This window comes from Protomyces lactucae-debilis (assembly GCF_002105105.1).
Source record: "Protomyces lactucae-debilis strain 12-1054 chromosome Unknown BCR37scaffold_9, whole genome shotgun sequence".
In the NCBI taxonomy this organism is placed as follows: Eukaryota; Fungi; Ascomycota; class Taphrinomycetes; order Taphrinales; family Protomycetaceae; genus Protomyces; species Protomyces lactucae-debilis.
Window position 1 is genome coordinate 274,354 of NW_024468001.1, and position 20,812 is coordinate 295,165.

Sequence of the window (20,812 nt, forward strand, 5' to 3'; positions counted from 1 at the left end):
AGCATGTATTCTTGTACAATACGTTATGAATACCTAATCTAGTATGCTATTGAATGTCACAGATCACCGGATGCGTCGCGCTCCATCATCTGCGAGGGCTACGGAATCCTGTGCAGCGATGCAAGCAAAAGTATGCATAGAAAATTAGGAAATATGAACGGGACGCGACTCTGCGCCTTCTACGCCTTCTACGCGTCAATCACAGCGATTAAGTCGCCAGAATTGACAGAGTCACCTTGTGAGACTGTAATCTCGCTCACCTTGCCCGAGATAGGAGCCGACATGACGAGCTCGAGTTTCATGGCAGACAAGACACCCAGAATATCACCCTTCTTCACCTCTGCGCCTTGCTTGACGCGCACCTCCACCACAACACCCGACATGGGTGCGCCGACCTGGCCAGACTTGGAGCCATCTGCCTTCTTTCGCGTGACGGTCTGCACAGCAGCCTTTTTGTCCTCGACGGTGATGGGTCTTGTTTCACCATTGAATTCAAAGTAAACCTCGCGTGTACCCGTCTTGTCGCTTACAGGACCCACAGCCAGCAACTTGATGATGAATGTCTTTCCCTTCTCGACATTGACGTAGATTTCTTCGTTGATCTCAGGCTTGGCGAGGAAGAAGCGTGTTGGCAACACAGACAAGTCACCATACTTGGCCAAGAAGGCACGGTAGTCCTTGTAGACACCTGGAAATTGCGTGTACGAGGCAACATCTGTGTCACCTGCAGTACCATACTCCTTTGCTAAGTCTGAGCGAATTTGTTCGAGATCAGCAGGGGGTAGGTGTTTGCCTGCACGGTCTGTGAGAGGCTCGCGCTGGCCCTTGAGAACATGCGTCCTGAATGGTTCGGGGAATCCACCGTAAGGCTGACCCATCAAGCCCTGGAAGAAGTCGAGCACGGATGCCGGGAAGTCAAGGTCCTGGGCACGATCAATCGTGTCTTGGTAGGAAAGCTTGTTTTGCACCATGAATTGTGCGAGATCACCCACGACTTTGGAGGTGGGCGTCACTTTAACGATATCACCCAGCAAAGCATTGGCTTGCACATAGGCCTTCTTGGTCTCCTTCCATTGCGTACCAAGGCCCAATTGTGTTGCCTGGAATCGCAAGTTGGTCAGCTGTCCACCAGGAATCTCGTGGTCGTACACCTCAGGATCAGGACCCTTCATGTCACTGTCAAAGGGCGAGTAGAGCAGACGCAGCTGCGACCAATACTCATCGAGCGCCTTGACGGCGGAAGTATCCAAGTTCGGACCAAGTCCTGAGCCATCCATGGAAGCCATGTAGGCACCAATCGACGGCTGGGACGTCATACCAGACATGCTGTCTGAACAGACATCAATGGCATCAGCACCTGCTTTCGCGCATGCAACCATCGAAGCAACACCTGTACCGGCAGAGTCATGCGTGTGTACGTGAATTGGCAAATCTGGGTACTTCTTCCTGATGGCTGTAATCAAGGTGGTTGCAGCCTGAGGCTTGAGAACACCAGCCATGTCCTTGATACCGAGTACATGTCCGCCCATGGCAACAATCTCGTCCACGAGGGAGAGGTAGTAATCCAGGTTGTACTTCTTCTTTGGGTTAAGCATGTCGCCAGAGATACATACGGTGGCCTCAGCAACACCACCGGCCTTCTTGACGGCGTCCACACCGAGTTTCAAATTTTCAACATCGTTGAGCGCGTCAAAGACACGGAAAATATCGACACCATTCTTCTTTGCCTGCTCACAAAAGAAGTAAATGGCATTATCTGGCAATGAGCTGTATGCAAGACCGTTGGCTCCACGCAGCAACATTTGGAAGGGAATGTTTGGCACGGCCTTACGAAGCTTTCGCAATCGGTCCCAGGGGTCTTCATACAAAAAACGCATAGCAACGTCGAATGTAGCACCGCCCCAGCATTCCAGAGCATAGGCGTTTGAGAGAGCATACGATGTTTGCGGTGCAATGTTGAGCAAGTCGAGTGTTCGCACACGCGTTGCAAGCAAAGACTGGTGAGCATCACGCCAGGTGGTGTCCATGATGAGTGTTCCTTCATTCGCACGCACAGCCTTGGCAAATCCTTCGGGACCTTGCTCGAGCAAGATCTTGCGCCAGCCTTGTTCGCATGGCTTGGCCAAGTCGACTTCTTGTTGGGAGTTTGGCTCGTAGATGGTTGGCAAGATGATTTCACCCTTGAGCAAAGGCTCGCCGATTTGCCCAACAATCTGTGAACCATTGACACACAGGTCGGCGAGGTACGAGAGCATGCGTGTAGCACGGTCAGCAGACTTGTAGAGCTGGAAGAGCTCTGGAGTATCATCGATGAAGGTCGTCCAGTACTTTGCAGTTTGGAATGTTGGGTGCATGACCAATCGAAGCAAGAAGGGGATGTTTGTCTTGAGACCACGAATGCGGAACTCGATCAGGGCACGCAGCACCTTGCGGCGCGTGATTTCGTAGGTTGAGCCAGAGCACGAGCACTTGACCAGCATGCTGTCGTAGTGCGGGGAGATGACTGCACCTGCAAATCCATTACCACCGTCAAGACGTACACCATTTCCACCCGCAGAGCGGTACACTTCGATTCTGCCTGTGTCAGGTGCAAATTGCATGCCTGGATCTTCCGTAGTGATGCGACACTGAATGGCAAATCCACGCACGGTAATCTTCTCCTGCGAGAGGCCCAGTCGAGAGAGGGTCGCACCACCGGCAATTTGAATTTGAGCACCAACGATGTCGATGCCCGTAATCTCTTCAGTGATGGTATGTTCGACTTGAATACGCGGGTTGATTTCGATAAAGTAGTGTCGGCCTTGAGCATCGACCAAGAACTCGGCAGTACCTGCATTGCGGTAGTTGACTTCACGAGCGAGCTTGATGGCATCGTCCAAAATGGCCTGCCTGAGCTTTGGGTCGAGATCCTTGGCTGGAGCGACTTCGACGACTTTTTGGTGACGACGCTGGACTGAACAGTCGCGCTCGTACAAGTGGATACAGTTGCCAATACCATCTGCAAGAAGCTGCACTTCAATGTGCTTCGGTCGTTCCAGGAAACGCTCAAGGAAGCAGGTGCCGTCACCAAAGGCAGACTTGGCCTCGGATGTAGCACGTTCAAAGGCAGACTCAAACTCGTCTTGCTTGCGAACAACGCGCATACCACGACCGCCGCCGCCCATAGCGGCCTTGATGATGACCGGGAAGCCGTACTTTTCAACAAAGTCTTTCGCTTCGCCAATGTTTTCGATAGCACCCTCCGTGCCAGGCACGACGGGCACACCCACACGAATAGCAACTTCACGCGCTTTTGTCTTATCACCGAGGGAGTCGATGGTCTCTGGGGTAGGGCCAATCCAAATGATGCCTGCTGCTTCAACCTTACGAGCAAAAGAAGCATTCTCAGACAAGAATCCATAGCCTGGGTGGATCATAGTGACGCCTTTTGCAACGGCAATACGCACAATTTCGTCTTGAGCAAGATAGGCAGCAACGGGTGTGTACTCGCCCACCGCACCAATGACATATGCCTCATCGGCCTCTTTTTTGTTAGCTGATGCTTTGTTCAACGGATAGTCTACTTTGCCTGTGCATGGAAAGCCTGTCTTCATGCGAATAGATGGCTACAGTGTGCATGCCCAGTTCATGGGCCGTCCTGAAGATTCGCACTGCAATCTCCGACCTGTTTGCAACGAGCAACTTGTGTGGCTTCTCTGCAGAGATGCTCGAGTGTCGCCGGATCTGTCAAGAAGTGGTTAGTTCTTGCTGTTTTGAAGCTTATCTGTTGAGTAGCATACGTGCTTGATGGCGACCTGATTAGACTGGTCATCAATGTTGTCGTCGAATGCATCTTCGTCATAGTTTGCCGACATGACTGCTGCGGGTCTGTCTGTCTCTTGTCTCTCTTGATCACTCGAGGCAGGCAGATGTGTCTCTATCTACGCCTGCTGGTGCTGAGGTTGAGTTGGTGATCCGCTTGCCCGACCGTTGCGGAGTCGAAGCTGAGATAACATCCAACCAATCACAGCAGCACGCCCCCTCTCCCAGCAAAAGGCCGAGAGCGACAGGGGCCAGGTCAGGGAGGTCAGTCTGAGGTACTGGATAGCTATAGGAGTGGTAGTGTACTAGAGAGAAAGACTCAGGGTAGGATTCTAGTGGTGGAACAGGCGAAGACCAGTATCGCTGTACACCATGCCCAAAGAATCAGCAGCCTCAATCACTGCACCATCCATCACGGAGCCCATCGGCGCACTCACATACTGCACGCCAGACTGTCCAAGTCTAAAGACATTGTCCGGGAAGGGGAAGAAGGCATCTGACGAACAGGCCACTTGATCCAGCTTCTTTGCAAATTCACTGCGCTCCTCCTCCGTCAAAAAGGCAGGCACCTCCTCAAACTTGCTCTCCCAAGAGTCCCGCTCAGGGCCAGAGGCAGGCACTTTGCCCGTCACAAACAAGTCAATGGCATTGGCCTTGTCGGCACGCTTAGCAGCTTTGCTAAATTTGAGGCTCAGGACGCGTGGGTGGTGTCGCAACCACCAGTTATCCGCCTTTTCACCAGCCAAACGCGTGCAGTGGATACGCGATTGCTGACCGCCACCAAGACCAATCACCATTCCTTTACGTGCATAGCACACAGAGTTGGATTGCGTGTACTTGACAGCGATGGTGGCGACTGCCATATCCCGCTTGCCTTCCTCTGGAAGTTCCTTGTTTTGTGAGACAATCTTGTTGAAGGTTGTTGCTGCTGAGATTTTGGCATCGTTGCGTCGTTGTTGAAGGGAGATACCATACACCTGACGTGTCTCAACGGCCGGTGGCACATAGTCGGCATCCATCTGTAGCACACAGTACTTGCCACCCTTCTTCTTTTGCAAGATTTCAAGGGCTTCAGGGGAGTAGCCAGGTGCAATGATACCGTCCGACACTTCCCTGTTGATGATGCGCGCAGTGATAGCATCACACTCATCAGACAACGCGATAAAGTCACCAAAGGAAGACATGCGGTCTGCGCCTCGTGCACGCGCATAAGCGCATGCAAGGAGTGACATGTCCTTCAAGTCAGACACACCATACACAATCTTTTCATCATCCGTCAATTCAACGCCCACCGCTGCACCAGCGGGTGAGACATGCTTGAAGGATGCCGCTGCAGGGAGGTCTAACCCTTCCTTGAGCTCTTTGACGAGCGGCCAAGCATTCAAAGCATCAAGCAAATTGATGTAGCCGGGTGAGCCCGAAAGCACCTTGAATGGCAGTTTCTCATCTTTGACAAATGCTTGAGCTGGGATCTGGTGTGGGTTGGCACCGTATCGCAAGGTGAGCTGCTTGCCGCCTGAACCGGCATACTGCTTGCGGAAGTAATCACTGATGGCCTCATCATAACTGGCTGTTTGTGTAAATGCCTTGAGAGCGAGCAACTTGCGCTCCTCCTCCGTAATCTTACCCTGTTCGAGGGATTCCAGGAATTGATGGTAGTCGGCGGGATCACTCAGGATGGAGACGCGAGCATGATTCTTGGCTGCTGCACGCAAGAGCGTCACACCACCAATATCAATCTCCTCCACAGCCTCTGCAATCGTCACTGCAGGTTTCGCAATGGTTTGAGCGAATGGGTAGAGGTTACAAACAACCACATCAATCTTGCTGATATTGTGGCTTGCGAGATCTTGCTCATCGCGCTCAATATCCTGAGCTAGGATACCGCCGTGTACTGCTGGATGCAACGTCTTGACACGACCACCGAGCATCTCTGGCGCATTCGTGATGCTACTCACATCTTCAATCGGGAAGCCTGCTTCACGGATCATTTTGGCAGTGCCGCCAGAACCGAGCAGCTTGACGCCATTGGAGATGAGGCCCTTTGCGAGGTCCAAAAGACCAGTCTTGTCGTAGACGGAGAGAAGAGCGATACGCTGGGTCGACATGGCTATACGTTGCTTGCTTGCTTGGCCGTCTCTTCATCTCCGTCGAAAACTTTTTTTGCAGATTGCGCAAGACAGCAAACAAGACACCACAAAGTTGTAGAAGGAGTAGATGAGCTTTGATCTATGGAGATGCTAGATGATTGCATCTGGGCTGTAAAGCATTCTTCTCCCATGCTTCCTCAGAAAGGAGATCTCTTTCGTAAAGGGTGTTGACGTCCTCCTCATGCTTGTCTATAAAAATACAGTCTTGTCATCTTCAACGGGCGAAGTTTTGTGTGTGTGTCTCTTCTTCATGCTTCTTTCCTCTATTCGCAGTCCTCTCTTCTCGATTTGCATGCGTGAATGCAAGGGTGAAAGAGCAGAAGGACCAGTCTAGAACGCGCCAAAATGTCGGAAAGAGAAAAAAAGCCAAAAAAGCAGAAACAGGTCTAATCGCTGGGGTCGTTTCGCCGTCAAAAACATAAATTGTAGGTCGTCAAGTCGTTAAAAGAGGAAAGAAAGTTCCGTTTGGTGTTTGGAACCTTCTGTTATGTCCATGGGGAGAAAGCGTTGTTTTGTTGGTTGCAGGTTGATGAAAGCAAAAGGAAAGATGAACGGAAAGAAGCGCAAGATGGAAGGAAGCAAGCGACTCTACCACCAGGAAGAGCCACCGCCGCCGCCGCCACCACCACCGCCTCCGTAAGACGAACCGCCGCCACCGCCGTAGCCACCGCCGCCGTAAGACGAACCGCCGTAGCCGCCGGACGAGGCACCGTAGCCAGGGTTGCGACGCACGTCACGAGAGCCCGAAGACCCACCACGACCACGGCCGCCACCACCGCCGCCACGACCACGACCACCACCGAAGCCTCCGGCTTCACGAGCAATAGCCTCAAGGAAAGCAGGCACTTCTTGTTTCGCTTCTTTGAGCAAATCGAGCATGTCCCTAACAATACCACGGTTGCCGCGGTTGAAGAAGGCAACGGTATTTCCCGTGTTACCAGCACGACCCGTTCGACCAATACGGTGAACGTAGTCGTCAATGTCAGACGGCAGGTCATAGTTCACGACCATAGTGACGTTTGGAATGTCGAGACCACGCGCAGCAACGGCAGTAGCGACCATGATGGGTGTCCTGCCTGTCCTGAACATCTCAAGTGCACGTTCACGCTCGCGCTGGGTACGGTCACCGTGGATTGAGGTTGCTGGGAAGTTGCTTTGGAGCAAAAAGTCGGATAGAGCATCTGCCATGCGTTTTGTCTCAACGAAAATGAGGGTGAGACCATTGGGAGGCAGGGTGTGCAGGATATCCAAGAGCACAGAACGCTTATCGGGGTCTTCAACATACTCGACAGTCTGAGTGATGTTCTCTGAAGTGGAGCCAACACGACCAACAGACAAGAAGACGTAGTCCTTCAAAAAGTCGCGAGCAAGCATCTGTATGTCTCGGGGGAAGGTGGCGGAAAACATGAGTGTTTGACGGTCATTGACGCCAGGCATGTCTTCTTGCTCGACAATACGCCTGATTTGAGGTTCAAAACCCATGTCCAGCATGCGATCAGCTTCGTCAAGAACCAAGAATTTGATAGCAGCAAGCGAGATGCGACCACGCTCGAGCAAGTCAACAAGACGACCAGGTGTGGCAGTAAGCAAATCACAGCCACGCTCAATGTTGCGCAACTGTGAACCAATGTCGGCACCACCATACACGACTTGAGGCTTCACCCATGATCGGTAAGCAAATTTGCGTGTCTCATCGTGAATCTGCATGGCGAGCTCACGGGTGGGAGCCAAGATGAGGGCAGTGGGGTATGCCTTGCGGTTGCGTCCGTACGAACGCATAGCTTCCGACTGAGCAGCGTTGGTTTGAGGAGGAGAAGGTCCAACGGTGAATGCCTGGGACAGGATGGGGAAGAGGAAACCACCAGTCTTGCCGGAACCAGTCTGAGCACAAGCCATGAGGTCACGACCACCTGCGACGATTGGGATGGAGTACTTCTGCACAGGTGTTGGCACTTTGTAACCAGAGAGCTCGATGTTTTGCACGAGGTGAGCATCCAAGGGAGGTGACGTGAATTGCGTCACAGGCTCAGGCACGTTGTCGCCAGATGCCTCGACGGGGATGTCGTCGTATTTCTCAAAGTTGATGCCGGAGGACTGGTGGTGTCCAGTTTCGTTGGTCTGGGGGTAGAGCTCGTTTTCGAGACGCTGGTTAGGTTGTCCGATGATGTGCTTGCCATCCTTCCAGGATCCTTCGCCAGGTCCGCTACCACCACCGCCGTAGCCACCGCTGCTACCACCGTAGCCTCCACTGCTGCCGCCGTAGCCACCGCTTGAGCGACTTGCATCAAAGTCACGTCGGGGAGGACCACGGTTGTAGCCACCGGAGTCACGTCCAGTCTCCCATGAAGATCCCATAGCAGGTCGTGGTGCAAAAGAGGGTGCGTTTGAGTTCCAGCCGCCGCCACCGCCGTTGCTGGCTGCGGGAGGTCGTGCGCCGCCGCCTTGTCGCACGTGAGGGGGCACGTAAGCTGCTTTCTGAGGGGTTGCGCCGTTGGGTCTTGCTGAACCGTTCAAGCCCATCTGCCCCATGGAAGAGGTGAGGCTGTCGGGTCCTACATTGTTGCTGTCTCCAGTCATTAAGAGTTGAGTTTTTGTGTGGGTGATGGGGGGGAGGGTTGGTGAGTGGCTCTCTGCTGCTTTCTTCTTTTTCTTGTCGCGTCCGCAGAGAAATTTTCATTCTTCGCACGGTCACAGGGGACGAGTCACAAAATTGTCACAAATACCAGCGGCAGAGAATGGATAATGAACACAATATTATAGATGCTTCTTCCGGATGAACACAGCTGCATGTCATGTCTCCCTCCTCAGGTGCATGTACCAGGAAGATGAACTCGCTATTCTGCCGGAGGACCTCACTTTGCTCCAGCAGCTCGAGCAGCTAGACCACCTGCCCGATGCACTTGTTGCTCAACTACATGCAAAGCGGACACTGGACGCACGGCTTATGGTCAAGATTGACAAGGAGCATACTCTGACACTCCTTGTCAAGTACGCATTCTTTCCTGCATCTGAAGAGGAAGGCCCTACTATAAGTCTGATAAGGCCGACCTTTCTCTCGAGGCTGGAGTTTGAAAAGCTCGCTGCAGGCTTACCCTCTGGCGAAGATGTCCTCGCCAGTGCCTCTCAGTATCTCCTTGATGAAGCACCTCGTCTCATTGCCCGGGATGAGATGGAGACCCGGCAAGAAGCAGCCACAAATGATGCACTGGCGCGCATCTGGTTCTACCTCCCATCCTTGTCCACACGCTCTAAACGACTCGACATGTGTCGCCTTGCTCCTCATTACAACCTCACTGGTTTTGTTCTCGCAGGCAAGCCAGGCGTCTTGTGTCTTGAAGGCACACCGCGACAAGCTCAAGCCTATATGGCAGACATCAAGTGCAACTCATGGGCAGATATCCCTAGTTTTCAAAAGAAGATCACGGAACGCTTGAGGGAAGATAATATCGATGCACGTCGCTTTCAGGACATGGCGGAGATCACGGATGCTATCGCTCAGCACGGACAACGTGGTAATCGTGGCGATCTGGGACAGGTGGAAGCATTTCTCAAGGAGCGTGATCTTGGACATGTCTTTGGGTTTGTATTTATGCAGCAAATGTGAGAGCCTTTTCGTACTAGCTTTGGTCAATGCACATGTTCGTGTCTTGAGTACAAATTATTCGCCCTGAGCAGTCAAGATCAAGGTTCGCTGATGCGGACTCTCTCGAAACTCGCAAAGCATGATATCTTGCCAAGTACCAAGCTGCAACTTACCCTTCGAAATGGGAATCGTCAAGTTGACACCAACCAGCGATGACTGAATATGTGCCGGTTCATCATCTCTGCCCTCATCATTGTGTCTATACAGCTCCGTGCCAGACTTGGATGTGTCTTGCGGAACAATGCGATCCATTGCATCCCGCAAGTCAGCACGAGAATCAGGATCGTAATTCTCATTGATTGTCAGACCACAACTCGTGTGTTGGCAAAAAACATGTAGCACGCCGATTTGAAGCTGTTTAATCGCAGGAAGCGCCTTGAGTATATCTGGTGTGATGATGTAGACACCCTTGGCGCGTCTTGGCAGTGCCAGCTTTGCTTGATGCCAGGCCATGTCTTGTTGCAGTGGATGGTTGTCAAAAGCAATTGGGGTGATGTCGTGTTCGTTTCAGGAACGGCCAGACCAGGACATGTTCATACACTTATTTATGAGCTTCACAGCATGACGGATGAAATGACCAGAAGCAAGCTTGATACAGTTCTGGAGCGTGCACATCGCTGAGAGCCATTCTGGTATGATCTACTCGAGCCCATACTCTGGCTTACGAACAGCAAGAGGCTCACCACTCCCCGAATAGCGTCGACCAGCATCCAACACGGACGATACTGCAAGTCCACTGCCGCTCTCGGCATCAGAAGCATACACACACGCCAACATCGCCACGAGAGACAACGCAATCCTACCATAATTCAAGTCTCGGATCTCTCCGATTCTTCGAGCTCCCTCAGCGCCATCATCCTTCTCATACTGCTCTTGGCGTTCGTTGAGTAGGCGCTGCATGTCTTTATTACGAGGAACAATGGGCGCTTGCAAGATAATCATGGCAGCAGTCGCAGCAGCGGCAACACCAAAGCCACGCTGACCTTAAATCGTCCGTGCAAGGTAACCATTCACGCCCAAGCTCACCACCGTTGCAATGGCAATTGGACTCAACAGCTTTGCAGCAGACTCAATCAGACCATTAAAACAAGCGATCTTGGCATTCGTTGATGTCTTTGCTGCAATGAGACTAGGCATGACTGCGAACCCTGCCCAGCATGTCGAGCCAAGTAGTAGACCACATGTGACTGTTGAGAAGGAACGGGCGTAAAAGACTTCAGACATTGTTGGAGTGTCGTGAATGTCAACCTTCAACCATCGATCAAGAGATTTATTCATGGTTTGCGGGGCTTTTTCGACGCAGTCACGAAAATTCAATTGTCCTCTTCGGTAAACCTGCCTGAAGCTGAGCAAGAGTCATGTTGATTGTCTCATCGATCGTTGGCTTCTCCAGTGATTGCTGCTGGAATGGTGAGATCCAGTAATCAAAGAGGTCTTCAGGCTTGACGTGCTCGAGCTTTGGATCCTGCTTCAATGCAAACGGGATGCCTCGCTCACCGCCAAAGACAAAGAGGAGGTGCTTTGCTTTTGGTAGAGAGGCAGCACAGGTCGCTGCTGTGCCGCTTGCTGATGTGTCAACGCCAATTGTTGCATTGTATCCACCATCTAGGTCGCATCCGATAATCACATCCGAAAGACTGGATGCCTGTCTTACTTGATAGCCCCAATAGCAGCCAAGTGCCATATTGGGTGTTCTAGGGCTGACTTGGCGCCAGTGTTCTCCATCTAGCTCAACAGTGATGGACTTGTCTGGAAAATCGGTTCCAAGGACTTCGATATGCTTGCCACTCGGGTCGTCACTCGAGCAAGCCGTGACTCTTGCTGGATTGCTTAAAGTACCCATAGAGTCCTTGTCGATGAAGACTTGCTTGAATCTTTTGCCAAGTTGACGATCTGAGCCATGATGAGGCGCACGGAATGGCTTGAGCACACCCACATGTCTGAGCGTTCTGCATGGCGCAAATTGTCTGTCACGAAAGCATGGCGGTTCATTCAGATATGACAAGAGCTTCATCATGAATGAAAGTGGGTCTGACAGTCCGTCATTGCGCTCCACATATGAGTCGCTGGACTTTGTAATGGTGGGCTCTGTATGTTTGCCAGCATCCTCGTCATAGAGGATAATTTCATCGATGCCATATAGAGAGGCAAGCCGAGCTACTTGACCCACTAGTAAGGTCTTGGCTCGATGGTCTTTCACAGTAGTGACGACGCTGCTAGGTACAGCGATGGCGACTGACCCGTGAGCCTCTGCTTTTGGAGTTGCTTTCGCAGCTTGACTGGTCTGTATACGCTTGAATGGAGCTTGAGAAGGTGATTCAGTGAGACGAACTTTCTTGACAGGCATAGCTGTAGCCGGTTGCAGAGGAGCAAGAAGGAGCTCGAGGTCTGCCTTTTTTTGTGCATCTGAACAATTTGTCGCACGAAATTCATCGACGCAGAGTCGCAGACTCAATCTGACCTTCCTGCTGTCCACCAAGTCACAAGGGAAGACGGTCAACCAGTGAATCTTACCGCAGTTGCAATAGACATTGCCGTGCATTGCGCACCACTCTCAGTAGCAGGGACGATAATTACTATACTCAATGATGCATTCTTGACTTGGCTCCTCATGCATGCTTGCTCTCCGACAAGAACACGTCTAGAGACTGTCTCCTAATCAGGCTGACAAGGTTCTGGCTAGAGACAGTCGCACAGTCCGATTGACTGATTGCAAGGCTTAAGACAAGGCGGACATCGAAGGTATAGCAATGAATGACTGTAACAACAATCAAGGCCTCAGAGGATGTGTCTACAGCTGCAAGTCATTCTAAAGGCCACAAGCGTATAGACCCACGCTTGTTCTCCAGATTATATCACGGAACATAACGTATAGCCTAGAAAGCGCCGTGAATCCCGTGGATTGAGCCTTGAGTAAGATGAGTTACGCAGAAGTCAAATTCTTGCCGAGATAATCTTGACCTTGATCTAATCAGATCAAACTAATCAGGAGATTAATGCGCAGCGAACTTGTCTTGCGCGTCGTTAGTATACGGCAAAGAACCCATAGTGCTAGACTGCTAGCGCATGCTTCCTCATTTAGTCGCGTCACGCTTGTTTTTGTTGTGAGACGCGACATCACGCCACAAGTGGTCAGTCGGGCATATAAAAGGGTCCGGCTCGCACCCATGTTTCTGATCATCCATCAAAGCGCATCAAGCCAGCAAGCATGACATATGCTTCCATGATGCTCTCGTCCAAGGCTGCCCACCAAATCCAGTACAAGAGGCGCACATCAAGCTCTTCCATTCAATCAATTGGAAGCGATGTTCCAACTCCATCCACACCACGGGAAGAAGCACAAGTCGGACCTTGGTGGATGCCAGAAGCAGCACAATACCGTCACCTGAGCCAAGACAAGCAAGAACGTCATCACTAGTCCAAAGCAGCCGACGCAAGTTTTGTTTGAAAGGACCTTGCAAACTCTGCCACATCCACACCTTCACTCGCATCAATCAAGTCAAAGGGTACCTGATGTGCAGAATACTGTGGACCTTGTGAGAGCACAGTGTCTTTGCTCACGAATCGAATCTCTGGGCCTGCAGCAGTATTTGTTGGTAATGCGAGCAACTCCTGCCATGAAAAGAGGAGGGCATCGGTGCTGGGCGCACAGGGACTGATATCCATAAGCCAGACCTTATCCTGCGCCACTGAAATGTATGCATCAAACGCATCTACTGTTAGCTTTCTTCTTAACATACCCCAACTTACAGTGCTCACTCTCGAACTTGTCCTGCAAGTGTTCCTGAAATAGTCGTGCACTCAACTTTGCAATCTGGACGGCCTGACTCTCCAAAAAGTCATAATGATTAATGTCGCGCTGTGAGATGGCCACCAAGTGCTTGTCGCGCACAAAACAGCGGAACTCCATCGAAGGCTGTGCATTGAACCACTTTTTGAGGACGAGCTCGTGTTCTTCAGCTGCCAAGGGTGAAACTTCTCCAGAACAGTAGTCAAATGCGTGCTCGAGGTCGTGCACGATAAAGTCAGAACTCTTGAGGAGGAGGTAGATGTCGCTTGGCTCTGTGCACTTGAGAGTCTTGTCTGCTGTGATCCATACTGCATCCTTCGGTGCTGACCAGTTGAGCTTTGGTACGACGGATCCACCCAATGCAGCAACTTCAGAGGCAATGAGTGTGTGTAATGCCTTGAATGCATCTGTTGGATCTTCCTCTTCAAACCCCTCATCCTCAAATTCACTCTCCGAGTCGGACAGATCATGAAATCGCTTCACTCCAGAATCCTGTGGTAGCATCAGACCATCTTCATTGAGGTAGTGCAAAAAGGGCAGCGGCAATGGCTTGATGACGCGTGCGCGTGGTGACACGGATTTGAATCGTGGATGCCAATGAGAGAAGCTACACCGCATCACATCCTGCCGTGTAAGCGTTGGCCATGGAAGAAGGTCCACTTGCTTTGAGTCTGATTGCAGTGCCTCCAATACATAAGGAGTCAAGTTGCGCTTGAGTAGCGCTTGGTCACCAGTCTTGAGCGCTTCCCTAATTTTTGTTGAAGAAACGCCATGCGCATCATCCGGTGGCAGTTCAAGGAGCGCCATATTCTGTGACCAGCCGGCCGGCACACCGTCTACTGCACCAGCGGCAATTGCTTCCATATGTTTGCGCTGAGTTAATGCATCTCCCCATGTTTCATCCTCTCGTACAGCACAGAGCAGCTTCCCCTTTTCAAAGAAGGAGCCAAGCGCAGTCGCTAGGTCACGGTCAGGATAGTACTTTGGGTCCAGTATCCGCAATGCCGTATCCCAACCCACGATATACGTCTGCTCTGCTTCTGGCACGACTTGTCTGAGTGCTTCGAATTTATCCTTAAAGAACGGATGTTTCGTTAAGCAGAGGTAGGTGTCGCCAAGCATTAATACATCTTTGCGAAAGGCTTCCATCAAGGACACGCGTGCGTCAATCTCTTCTTCGCCTTTACTTCCTTTGTCTGCATTATTGGTCGCAAACATGAGCATCTATCATCAGCCTGAACTTCATCAAGAGGGCCATACAATAGTAGGCTGCGCATCATGTCGCTCAAGCGCTTTCTGAATGAGTGCGAAATGTGCCTTGTGGGGTGGATTGAAGGAGCTATCGAGAATCAAGAGAGATTTGCTGGTGAGTGCCTTGCCATGCCGGCCGAGGATCTTGAGTGCCGCCGTACTTGCTAGGAATGCCTGTGCCTCGTCTTGCATCCAGTGTCTTGTCTTGTGGTGTCGTCTGTCGTCGAGAGTCGCGACAGAATTTAAAATTCAGGAACAGGACGGCTGGTCTAGCTGGTCTAGCTGGTCTAGCTGTAAAGAGGAGGATCCGTGTAGACAGCCTCACAACTTGACTCCACGAAAAGGTCCAGCCGGTACACTGGTCTCGCGCCAGAACGGGTCATCCACAATATGGCCCTCAGGATACATCTCCAGAAACTTCCGTCGCTCCTCCATCTTCCTCGCATACGCCTCCTCCTGTGCCAGTCTCGCGCTCTTACCGCGTAGATAGCTGTGTGACACCAAGAGTGCGACAATCAGTAGTGCAAGTGTCAATAAAGACGCATTGCTCAACAACCACGGAAGCCGCTCTCGGCACCGATAAAAGACATGCCGTACAAGCGCCATCATGGCACCCGGTTTGGACAGATCCTCCATCTTGGGTATTGCCTTGAGTGGAAGAATCTGGAATGCCAAAGTCTTGACCACCAGCGGCGTCCGTTGATACAATCCCTGTAGCTGAACTGCACGTTGCATGAACCACGCTTGCACCTCCCGATCACTCGTTGCTGTGCCATCTTGAATATCCAAGAGGACTTGTCGAAATTGTGCCAATGTCTGTCGATGCTCTTCGGAGAGCCATGAGGTGAAGCTTGATGCCGTCGGCTGTTGATCATGTGCGGGGATGTATCGTGGGCGACGCGCAAGCGCGCGCAGTGCACGCTGGCTGTGACGCGTCGCCAGTGTCTTGCCAAAAGAAAGTGAGAGTGCAGGTATAGAAAGAGCTGTTAAAAAGCTCGTCAATTGAGTGCGCTCATGATGGTTGCAAGGTGGTTGCCGCAGCTGTGTTTGCTCAGTCGGCGCGATTCGTGAATGCTCGCTTGATAAGGTTGGATTGATTGAGTGTGTACGAAGTCCCTTATGCTCTTGCTGATTGCGATCTCGCCTCGATGCAGCCCGCATCGGGACCCAGACGTCGAGCATCTGCAGCTGGTGTCGTGTATGAGGGTGTTTATTTATTCATCGCGCTCACTTTTATCAGGAGAATACAAATGCAAATAGACATGAGTAGATGCGTGTAGGCTTTGGTCTGCGAGAAGGAAAATGGCTCGAGTTTTTGCTACCAAGCTGCAGGCTTAGGCTACTGCACATTTACATTCGCACACGTTCTGATGCTTCCTCTTGATACAAGAGAGACGACATTTGTCGCTTTTCGGTGATGACGGTAACACAACGCAGATAGCGCCATCTTTGACATCCTGGCACTGTGAGTCATGCGCCAGTCTCTTCTCGGACTCGTACTCTGCGCACAGTTTCAATTCAGAGCGCACCAGAGATAACATGCCACTCCAAAGAATCCACTTGAGGCTGACCATTCTCAATCTGACCGACTGTGTGGAAGTTAGCATCTCTTCGGAACTCGCTGATGATGTTACGCAGAGTGAATGGGAGGAGGCTTCGGCGGGCGATTGCAAAGCTTGATAGTAGATGCCTTGTGTCTTAGCCTGAGGTGGGGGATGGTCGACTTATAAGCTGAGCAGCCTGAGCCACCACATGGACATATGCGACAGTCTCCAGCACGAATCAACTTGCAGCTTTGACCGAATGTGTGCATTTCTCAAAACCAAATGTCGAGAAGTCAATGTTACAGTGTGATGTAGCAAATCACAAGATGAGATGCAGGCCCGGGAAATGACTGCAGATGGCCTCAGGGGAGGTGTAGAGATCAGCAAAACCTGACAAATGTACTGCAGATACAGCCTCAACAACACAGCGCCATGTTGCGGCTTGCCATGATATGACATAGCAGCCGGGCTGTCGACTGAGCCGGACGAGCCTGTTCGAATATATGGGCGAGCAGTGTCGCAACTTTCGCTTCTAGACTTCCCATTTGCAGGAGTCGATACTTGAACGGGCGCCGCTGTAATGCATCTGCTCAAACAGCGAAGATAGTGATGTCAATGTCACATCGGGCGGGCACAAAATGAACCGGATCAGGATCAGTCTGTTCATTACTGAAAGACAGCTGACAGGCCTAGGCGAAAGGCTGCTACGCCCTTGAGAATGATAAATGAGCACAAGGAGCTGTATATGCACGCCAGCAGTCCTGTAGCGATATATACTAGCTTTGCGAGAGGCTTGACCGTCTTCCACAAGGATGGGCGAAGAACTTGCGCGTATGGTTGACGCCCAGCTGCTGACTGACTACCAAATCAAATTCAGACCCAGGCACGCGTACGGAGTTAATCCACGAGATGGGAAAAACGACCCGCAGTCAACAGCGCTCTGTGCTCAGGTGGCTGATCTCACCACGCCAGACCAAGAAGCCATCACATGCAGGGGAGGAAGTTCACGTGGGAGCTTGACTTATTCTTCACAATCCGTCTCGTAGTGCCGCAATACTATCAATACTGCAAGTGATATCTGCATCGCCTACGAGAAGCCTAAGTAGCTTTGGAACTACAGCTGAGCTGAAGCGCCATTTAATGGAGTGCACATCGTTGCTATTCCATGCATTCGCAGTCGCATGTGACTTCAAGTAGGCCGGACTCTGCCTTGCCGCAATAAAAAAAAATCGAACCACACCCGTCATGGCGGAACTGGCAATGACCTTTCTGGCAATCTTTCGAAATTGCAAAAATAAAGTGCGGCTACCGGTCTTGCAATTTAGAACATTGCTCAGAACGAACCAAAGGCATCGCAGCGCACAGGATCAAGATGAGGCCAAGCATTCTCAAGTCGACCGACTCTGTGGAGATTAGCATTTTCTCAAGTTCCGGAAGTGACGATACGTTGTGCAAATACAATATTAATCCAATAGACAGCTGCTCGATTTGCTGTGATGGTTTGCGGCCTAGCTTGAGGAAGCGGACGGCTGACTTATAACTGCACAGCTCTCAAGCATCACATGGACAACTGCAACATACCCCACCGCGCGGGCAGCAAAGCCCGCGCGTTGCTGGGCCGATGTCTTGCTATCACGCAGTTGAAGTAGCAGATCATCATGTGAGTTGCAGGCCTAGACCATAGTGGATTCAGGAGATCACAGTTGAAAATGCGTTCTTGACTTGCTTAGCAATGCAAAGGCTCGACTCCTGAGAACTTGAGAAGCCGATGGTCGCGTGCGTTGCGCCTACGTGTCAGCTGGTCAGACTCATGAAAGCACGCCAAGTTTGGTAATAGCTGAAACAGAGAGCAGCATACTCACTGAGCCGATTCGACCGGAATCTTCATGCCATCTTCATCCAAGTAGTAGCCCGTAGCCACGCCATCAATGACCAATTCTCTCCTCTGTGCCGGGGCAAATCTTTGAGACACTGTCGAAGCTCCTTCAGTACTTGCAGGCATTGCAACAGACATGGACTCTTGTTCTTGCGCCAACCGCTCATCGCGACCTCGCGTATAAGCGTGCCAAACAGCCAGCAGTACAATCAGCACTGACAGGACCGACAAGACACTCCCTCCGACAAATGCTGGGAATTTTGTTTTCAGTACCTGCAAGACGCTCTTGATGAGCGACATGAGTGCACCAGGTTTCGCCAAATCCTCCATTTTCGGGATGGCGCTAATGGGCAGTAGTTTGAGGACCAATGTCTTGACAAAGCCTGGGACACTGTCATTGGCAGCCTTCAAGTCCTTGGCATGAGCGTCAAAAAAGGCCTTGAGGTCCTTGCCCGTTAACTTGCCGCCAGACTGGATGTCCTTGAGGATTTGCATGAAGTCTGCGAGCAGCTCTTTCGTATTGTCAGTGATGGCTTGTACCCGAAATGTATCGCCCAGCTTTTCTGAGAGTGTCCTGCAGTCTTTTGCTTTGCCTTTTCCCTTGTCTTTCTCTTTGACTACCGCTGCCTGCCTTTGGCTAGGCGTCAAAGAGAGATTGAAGGCGCTTAGCAGCTTCATAATTTGCGTTTGTTGCACGTCCGGATCTTCCTTCTCTCCAAGCGTCTCATCTTCAGACGCCGCAGCCTCTGGACTTTCGACAGCATCTGGTGCCTTTGCATCTGTTTGCGAAGTCTTGGATTTCTTCAAACGCGGCATACTCGGCAGCGCTCCAGCAAGAGATGCAATGCGCTTGCGTAATGTCACAGGTTCAGTAGCACGCTCTAGACTTGACGTCAGGAATGCTTCGTCGACAGGACTGATGGCATCGTCGCCCATTTCTAGAATTGGCGTCGCCGCACCTGCTGCTGTGACATCGAGCGGCGCAAGTGGCTGCGCAGTTTCTATAGCCTTTTCTGCACCATCTACCTGCTTCTCCTCGCCCTTCTTTTGCTTGTACTTTTTATAAGCAAAGTACTCGAGCATCGTGATGTGTGGTTTGGAGTTTGGCAGCGGACGTCATTTTACGGTTGTGGATTTGACGGGAGATTGGACAAAGGAGACACAAAGCAAGTAGCACAAGCTCATAAGACGGCTGATCAGGCTATAGACAGTAGAACAGATCATAACTAGAAAGTAGAAGAAGGCATACCCTGAGCCAGCTGCAGAAGCAAGACTGGGAGCTTCGTAAACAGCAGGACTTGCATGACTGGCACAAAACCCTGCCATGCCTCATCCCGTACAATTTCATCGCCAAGACCGCCATATGTTGCAACAGGAATCACAGGCTCCTCGAGAGGACGCAGTGTAGCAGCAGCCAAGTTGCGTGCACGAAGAACAGGATAGGTCAAGACATGAACAGCCACAGTCGAGATGATCGCTGCCAGTACTTCAGTGCGACCTGTTCTGAGCACTTGACTCGGCATACCTGTCGCAAGCTGCGTCACGAGGCCAATGACAACACAGATGGCATTACTGAGTAGCGTCGGGCCCAGCACAGCACTGCTGAACCATTCTGTATAGCCGAGCCGTAGCCAGAGATACTTTGCCTCTTGCTTCAACGTCCGCGTCACTGATTGCAGCATCAGCCGGACATTGAGAATCTCGAAGGGTGTGACTACGGCTGATTGTATGCCCAGCATCAAGAATAGGCGTATACCTGAAGTCAAGAGCAGCCAACGCCGTGTATTGTGTCGTTCAAAGATGTTTTGCTCAAGCACGGCCAGTGGCAGAACAGTGACGCCCGCTGCGACCAAGCCTCCGAGAACAGTCGGTAGCAATCCCTTGATGAATGCTTTGGGTCCTCCTTCGAGCTTCAATATATTCTGCATGACTTTAATGAGACCGTCCTGCGGGCCTACGAGCTGCGCCGACGTGGTCTGTAGCTCCTTTTCATTGATGGACGCGTTTTCAATTTGTGCATTAGCGCGAGCTGGGGCGCGATTGATAAGCTGGAGGTAGGTGACCGGTACAGAGGAGAGTGTCGAGGCGATTGTCGAGGCGATTGTGCCTGCGAGACCGAGGCCGATAGCCGCGTACGCAGCGCTTCCCTGCCCGTCCATGACGTCTGCGGAGTTGGTGAATGTCGTTGCAACGCACCGCAAGGACACACACATAAAAGCATCATGTTTCGTATAGCAAGAGCTTTGAGAGCCTCATCGCCAGCAGGCCTGGAGTCATTCCCATCCAAGCCAAGACTGCCGAGACCACCGAAGAACCCGCTCTTGCAGCCACTTCACCTCTACCGCCTTATATTGCGAACTCACAGAGAGCTACCAGTCGAGCTGAGGACCATTGGCGACCCGTACGTCAAGAGTGAATTCAAGCTTCACAAGACAACAGACAATCCGATTCACATTGTTGGCTTCTTGAGCGAATGGCAGAAATACGTGCAGGATCTCAAAGGCAGCGGGTGGCAAGGTGTGCGCATTGACAAGGACAAGATTGACAAGATGTCAGAGGAGCAACTCGGGCAGCTGTATGAGCTGATGAAGGCGACGAACGAGGAGATTGAAGGGAAGGAGGTTGAAGCAGCGCATGATCTGATTGACAAGATTACGCAATGAGTGCTATGCTCGACCATTCCAGCAGCAGCTTGCTACTGCGCTCTCTTGATCTGAGGGCTTCTATGCTGGCCATCTTCTGGTCTATAGCCAGTTT

General features: G+C 51.5%; 14 protein-coding genes across 14 annotated transcripts; 2 read left to right on the forward strand and 12 right to left on the reverse strand.

The window, feature by feature from the left end:
* Positions 1-134: 134 nt before the first annotated feature.
* BCR37DRAFT_357753 (pyruvate carboxylase) lies at positions 135-4,006 on the reverse strand. The gene is made up of 3 exons (XM_040868204.1): positions 3,780-4,006; positions 3,564-3,723; positions 135-3,523 (listed from the first exon to the last, which is right to left on the reverse strand). The coding sequence occupies exons 1-3, from the start codon at positions 3,852-3,854 to the stop codon at positions 189-191; spliced, it is 3,570 nt and encodes a 1,189-aa protein (XP_040725429.1). The 5' UTR covers positions 3,855-4,006; the 3' UTR covers positions 135-188.
* On the reverse strand, positions 3,892-6,224 carry BCR37DRAFT_315892 (IMP cyclohydrolase). Its single transcript, XM_040866953.1, has one exon. It carries the CDS (start codon positions 5,907-5,909, stop codon positions 4,134-4,136), a length of 1,776 nt encoding a protein of 591 aa, XP_040725430.1. The 5' UTR covers positions 5,910-6,224; the 3' UTR covers positions 3,892-4,133.
* Positions 6,225-6,539: 315 nt separating this feature from the next.
* On the reverse strand, positions 6,540-8,471 carry BCR37DRAFT_392769 (P-loop containing nucleoside triphosphate hydrolase protein; the record flags this gene model as incomplete). The annotated part of the gene is made up of 1 exon (XM_040871197.1): positions 6,540-8,471. The coding sequence occupies one exon, from the start codon at positions 8,469-8,471 to the stop codon at positions 6,540-6,542; it is 1,932 nt and encodes a 643-aa protein (XP_040725431.1).
* A 292-nt stretch (positions 8,472-8,763) lies between these two features.
* On the forward strand, positions 8,764-9,555 carry BCR37DRAFT_392770 (uncharacterized protein; the record flags this gene model as incomplete). The annotated part of the gene is made up of 1 exon (XM_040871198.1): positions 8,764-9,555. The coding sequence occupies one exon, from the start codon at positions 8,764-8,766 to the stop codon at positions 9,553-9,555; it is 792 nt and encodes a 263-aa protein (XP_040725432.1).
* Positions 9,556-9,609: 54 nt separating this feature from the next.
* BCR37DRAFT_402651 (upf0047 domain-containing protein) lies at positions 9,610-10,047 on the reverse strand (the record flags this gene model as incomplete). The annotated part of the gene is made up of 1 exon (XM_040871928.1): positions 9,610-10,047. One exon carries the CDS (start codon positions 10,045-10,047, stop codon positions 9,610-9,612), a length of 438 nt encoding a protein of 145 aa, XP_040725433.1.
* A 186-nt stretch (positions 10,048-10,233) lies between these two features.
* Positions 10,234-10,818, reverse strand: BCR37DRAFT_387258 (uncharacterized protein; the record flags this gene model as incomplete). The annotated part of the gene is made up of 2 exons (XM_040870525.1): positions 10,234-10,572; positions 10,621-10,818. The coding sequence occupies 2 exons, from the start codon at positions 10,816-10,818 to the stop codon at positions 10,234-10,236; spliced, it is 537 nt and encodes a 178-aa protein (XP_040725434.1).
* Positions 10,506-12,363, reverse strand: BCR37DRAFT_316093 (putative RNA methyltransferase-domain-containing protein). Its single transcript, XM_040866956.1, has one exon. It carries the CDS (start codon positions 12,134-12,136, stop codon positions 10,898-10,900), a length of 1,239 nt encoding a protein of 412 aa, XP_040725435.1. The 5' UTR covers positions 12,137-12,363; the 3' UTR covers positions 10,506-10,897.
* Positions 12,364-12,568: 205 nt separating this feature from the next.
* On the reverse strand, positions 12,569-14,500 carry BCR37DRAFT_379565 (D123-domain-containing protein). Its single transcript, XM_040869288.1, has 2 exons — positions 13,345-14,500; positions 12,569-13,307 (listed from the first exon to the last, which is right to left on the reverse strand). The coding sequence occupies exons 1-2, from the start codon at positions 14,246-14,248 to the stop codon at positions 13,009-13,011; spliced, it is 1,203 nt and encodes a 400-aa protein (XP_040725436.1). The 5' UTR covers positions 14,249-14,500; the 3' UTR covers positions 12,569-13,008.
* A 456-nt stretch (positions 14,501-14,956) lies between these two features.
* BCR37DRAFT_392774 (uncharacterized protein) lies at positions 14,957-15,817 on the reverse strand (the record flags this gene model as incomplete). Its single annotated transcript, XM_040871199.1, has 1 exon — positions 14,957-15,817. The coding sequence occupies one exon, from the start codon at positions 15,815-15,817 to the stop codon at positions 14,957-14,959; it is 861 nt and encodes a 286-aa protein (XP_040725437.1).
* Positions 15,818-15,894: 77 nt separating this feature from the next.
* Positions 15,895-16,354, reverse strand: BCR37DRAFT_379570 (uncharacterized protein; the record flags this gene model as incomplete). Its single annotated transcript, XM_040869289.1, has 1 exon — positions 15,895-16,354. A coding segment is annotated over exon 1 (268 nt), but the record flags the coding sequence as incomplete, so codon positions are not given.
* Positions 16,355-17,184: 830 nt separating this feature from the next.
* BCR37DRAFT_413495 (uncharacterized protein) lies at positions 17,185-17,719 on the reverse strand. The gene is made up of 2 exons (XM_040872246.1): positions 17,626-17,719; positions 17,185-17,582 (listed from the first exon to the last, which is right to left on the reverse strand). Exon 2 carries the CDS (start codon positions 17,424-17,426, stop codon positions 17,208-17,210), a length of 219 nt encoding a protein of 72 aa, XP_040725439.1. The 5' UTR covers positions 17,427-17,582; positions 17,626-17,719; the 3' UTR covers positions 17,185-17,207.
* Positions 17,632-19,460, reverse strand: BCR37DRAFT_315924 (uncharacterized protein). Its single transcript, XM_040866954.1, has one exon. The coding sequence runs from the start codon at positions 19,136-19,138 to the stop codon at positions 18,038-18,040; it is 1,101 nt and encodes a 366-aa protein (XP_040725440.1). The 5' UTR covers positions 19,139-19,460; the 3' UTR covers positions 17,632-18,037.
* BCR37DRAFT_316004 (uncharacterized protein) lies at positions 19,202-20,386 on the reverse strand. Its single transcript, XM_040866955.1, has one exon. It carries the CDS (start codon positions 20,266-20,268, stop codon positions 19,282-19,284), a length of 987 nt encoding a protein of 328 aa, XP_040725441.1. The 5' UTR covers positions 20,269-20,386; the 3' UTR covers positions 19,202-19,281.
* BCR37DRAFT_335705 (uncharacterized protein) lies at positions 20,365-20,661 on the forward strand (the record flags this gene model as incomplete). Its single annotated transcript, XM_040867196.1, has 1 exon — positions 20,365-20,661. A coding segment is annotated over one exon (297 nt), but the record flags the coding sequence as incomplete, so codon positions are not given.
* Between the last annotated feature and the right edge of the window lie 151 nt (positions 20,662-20,812).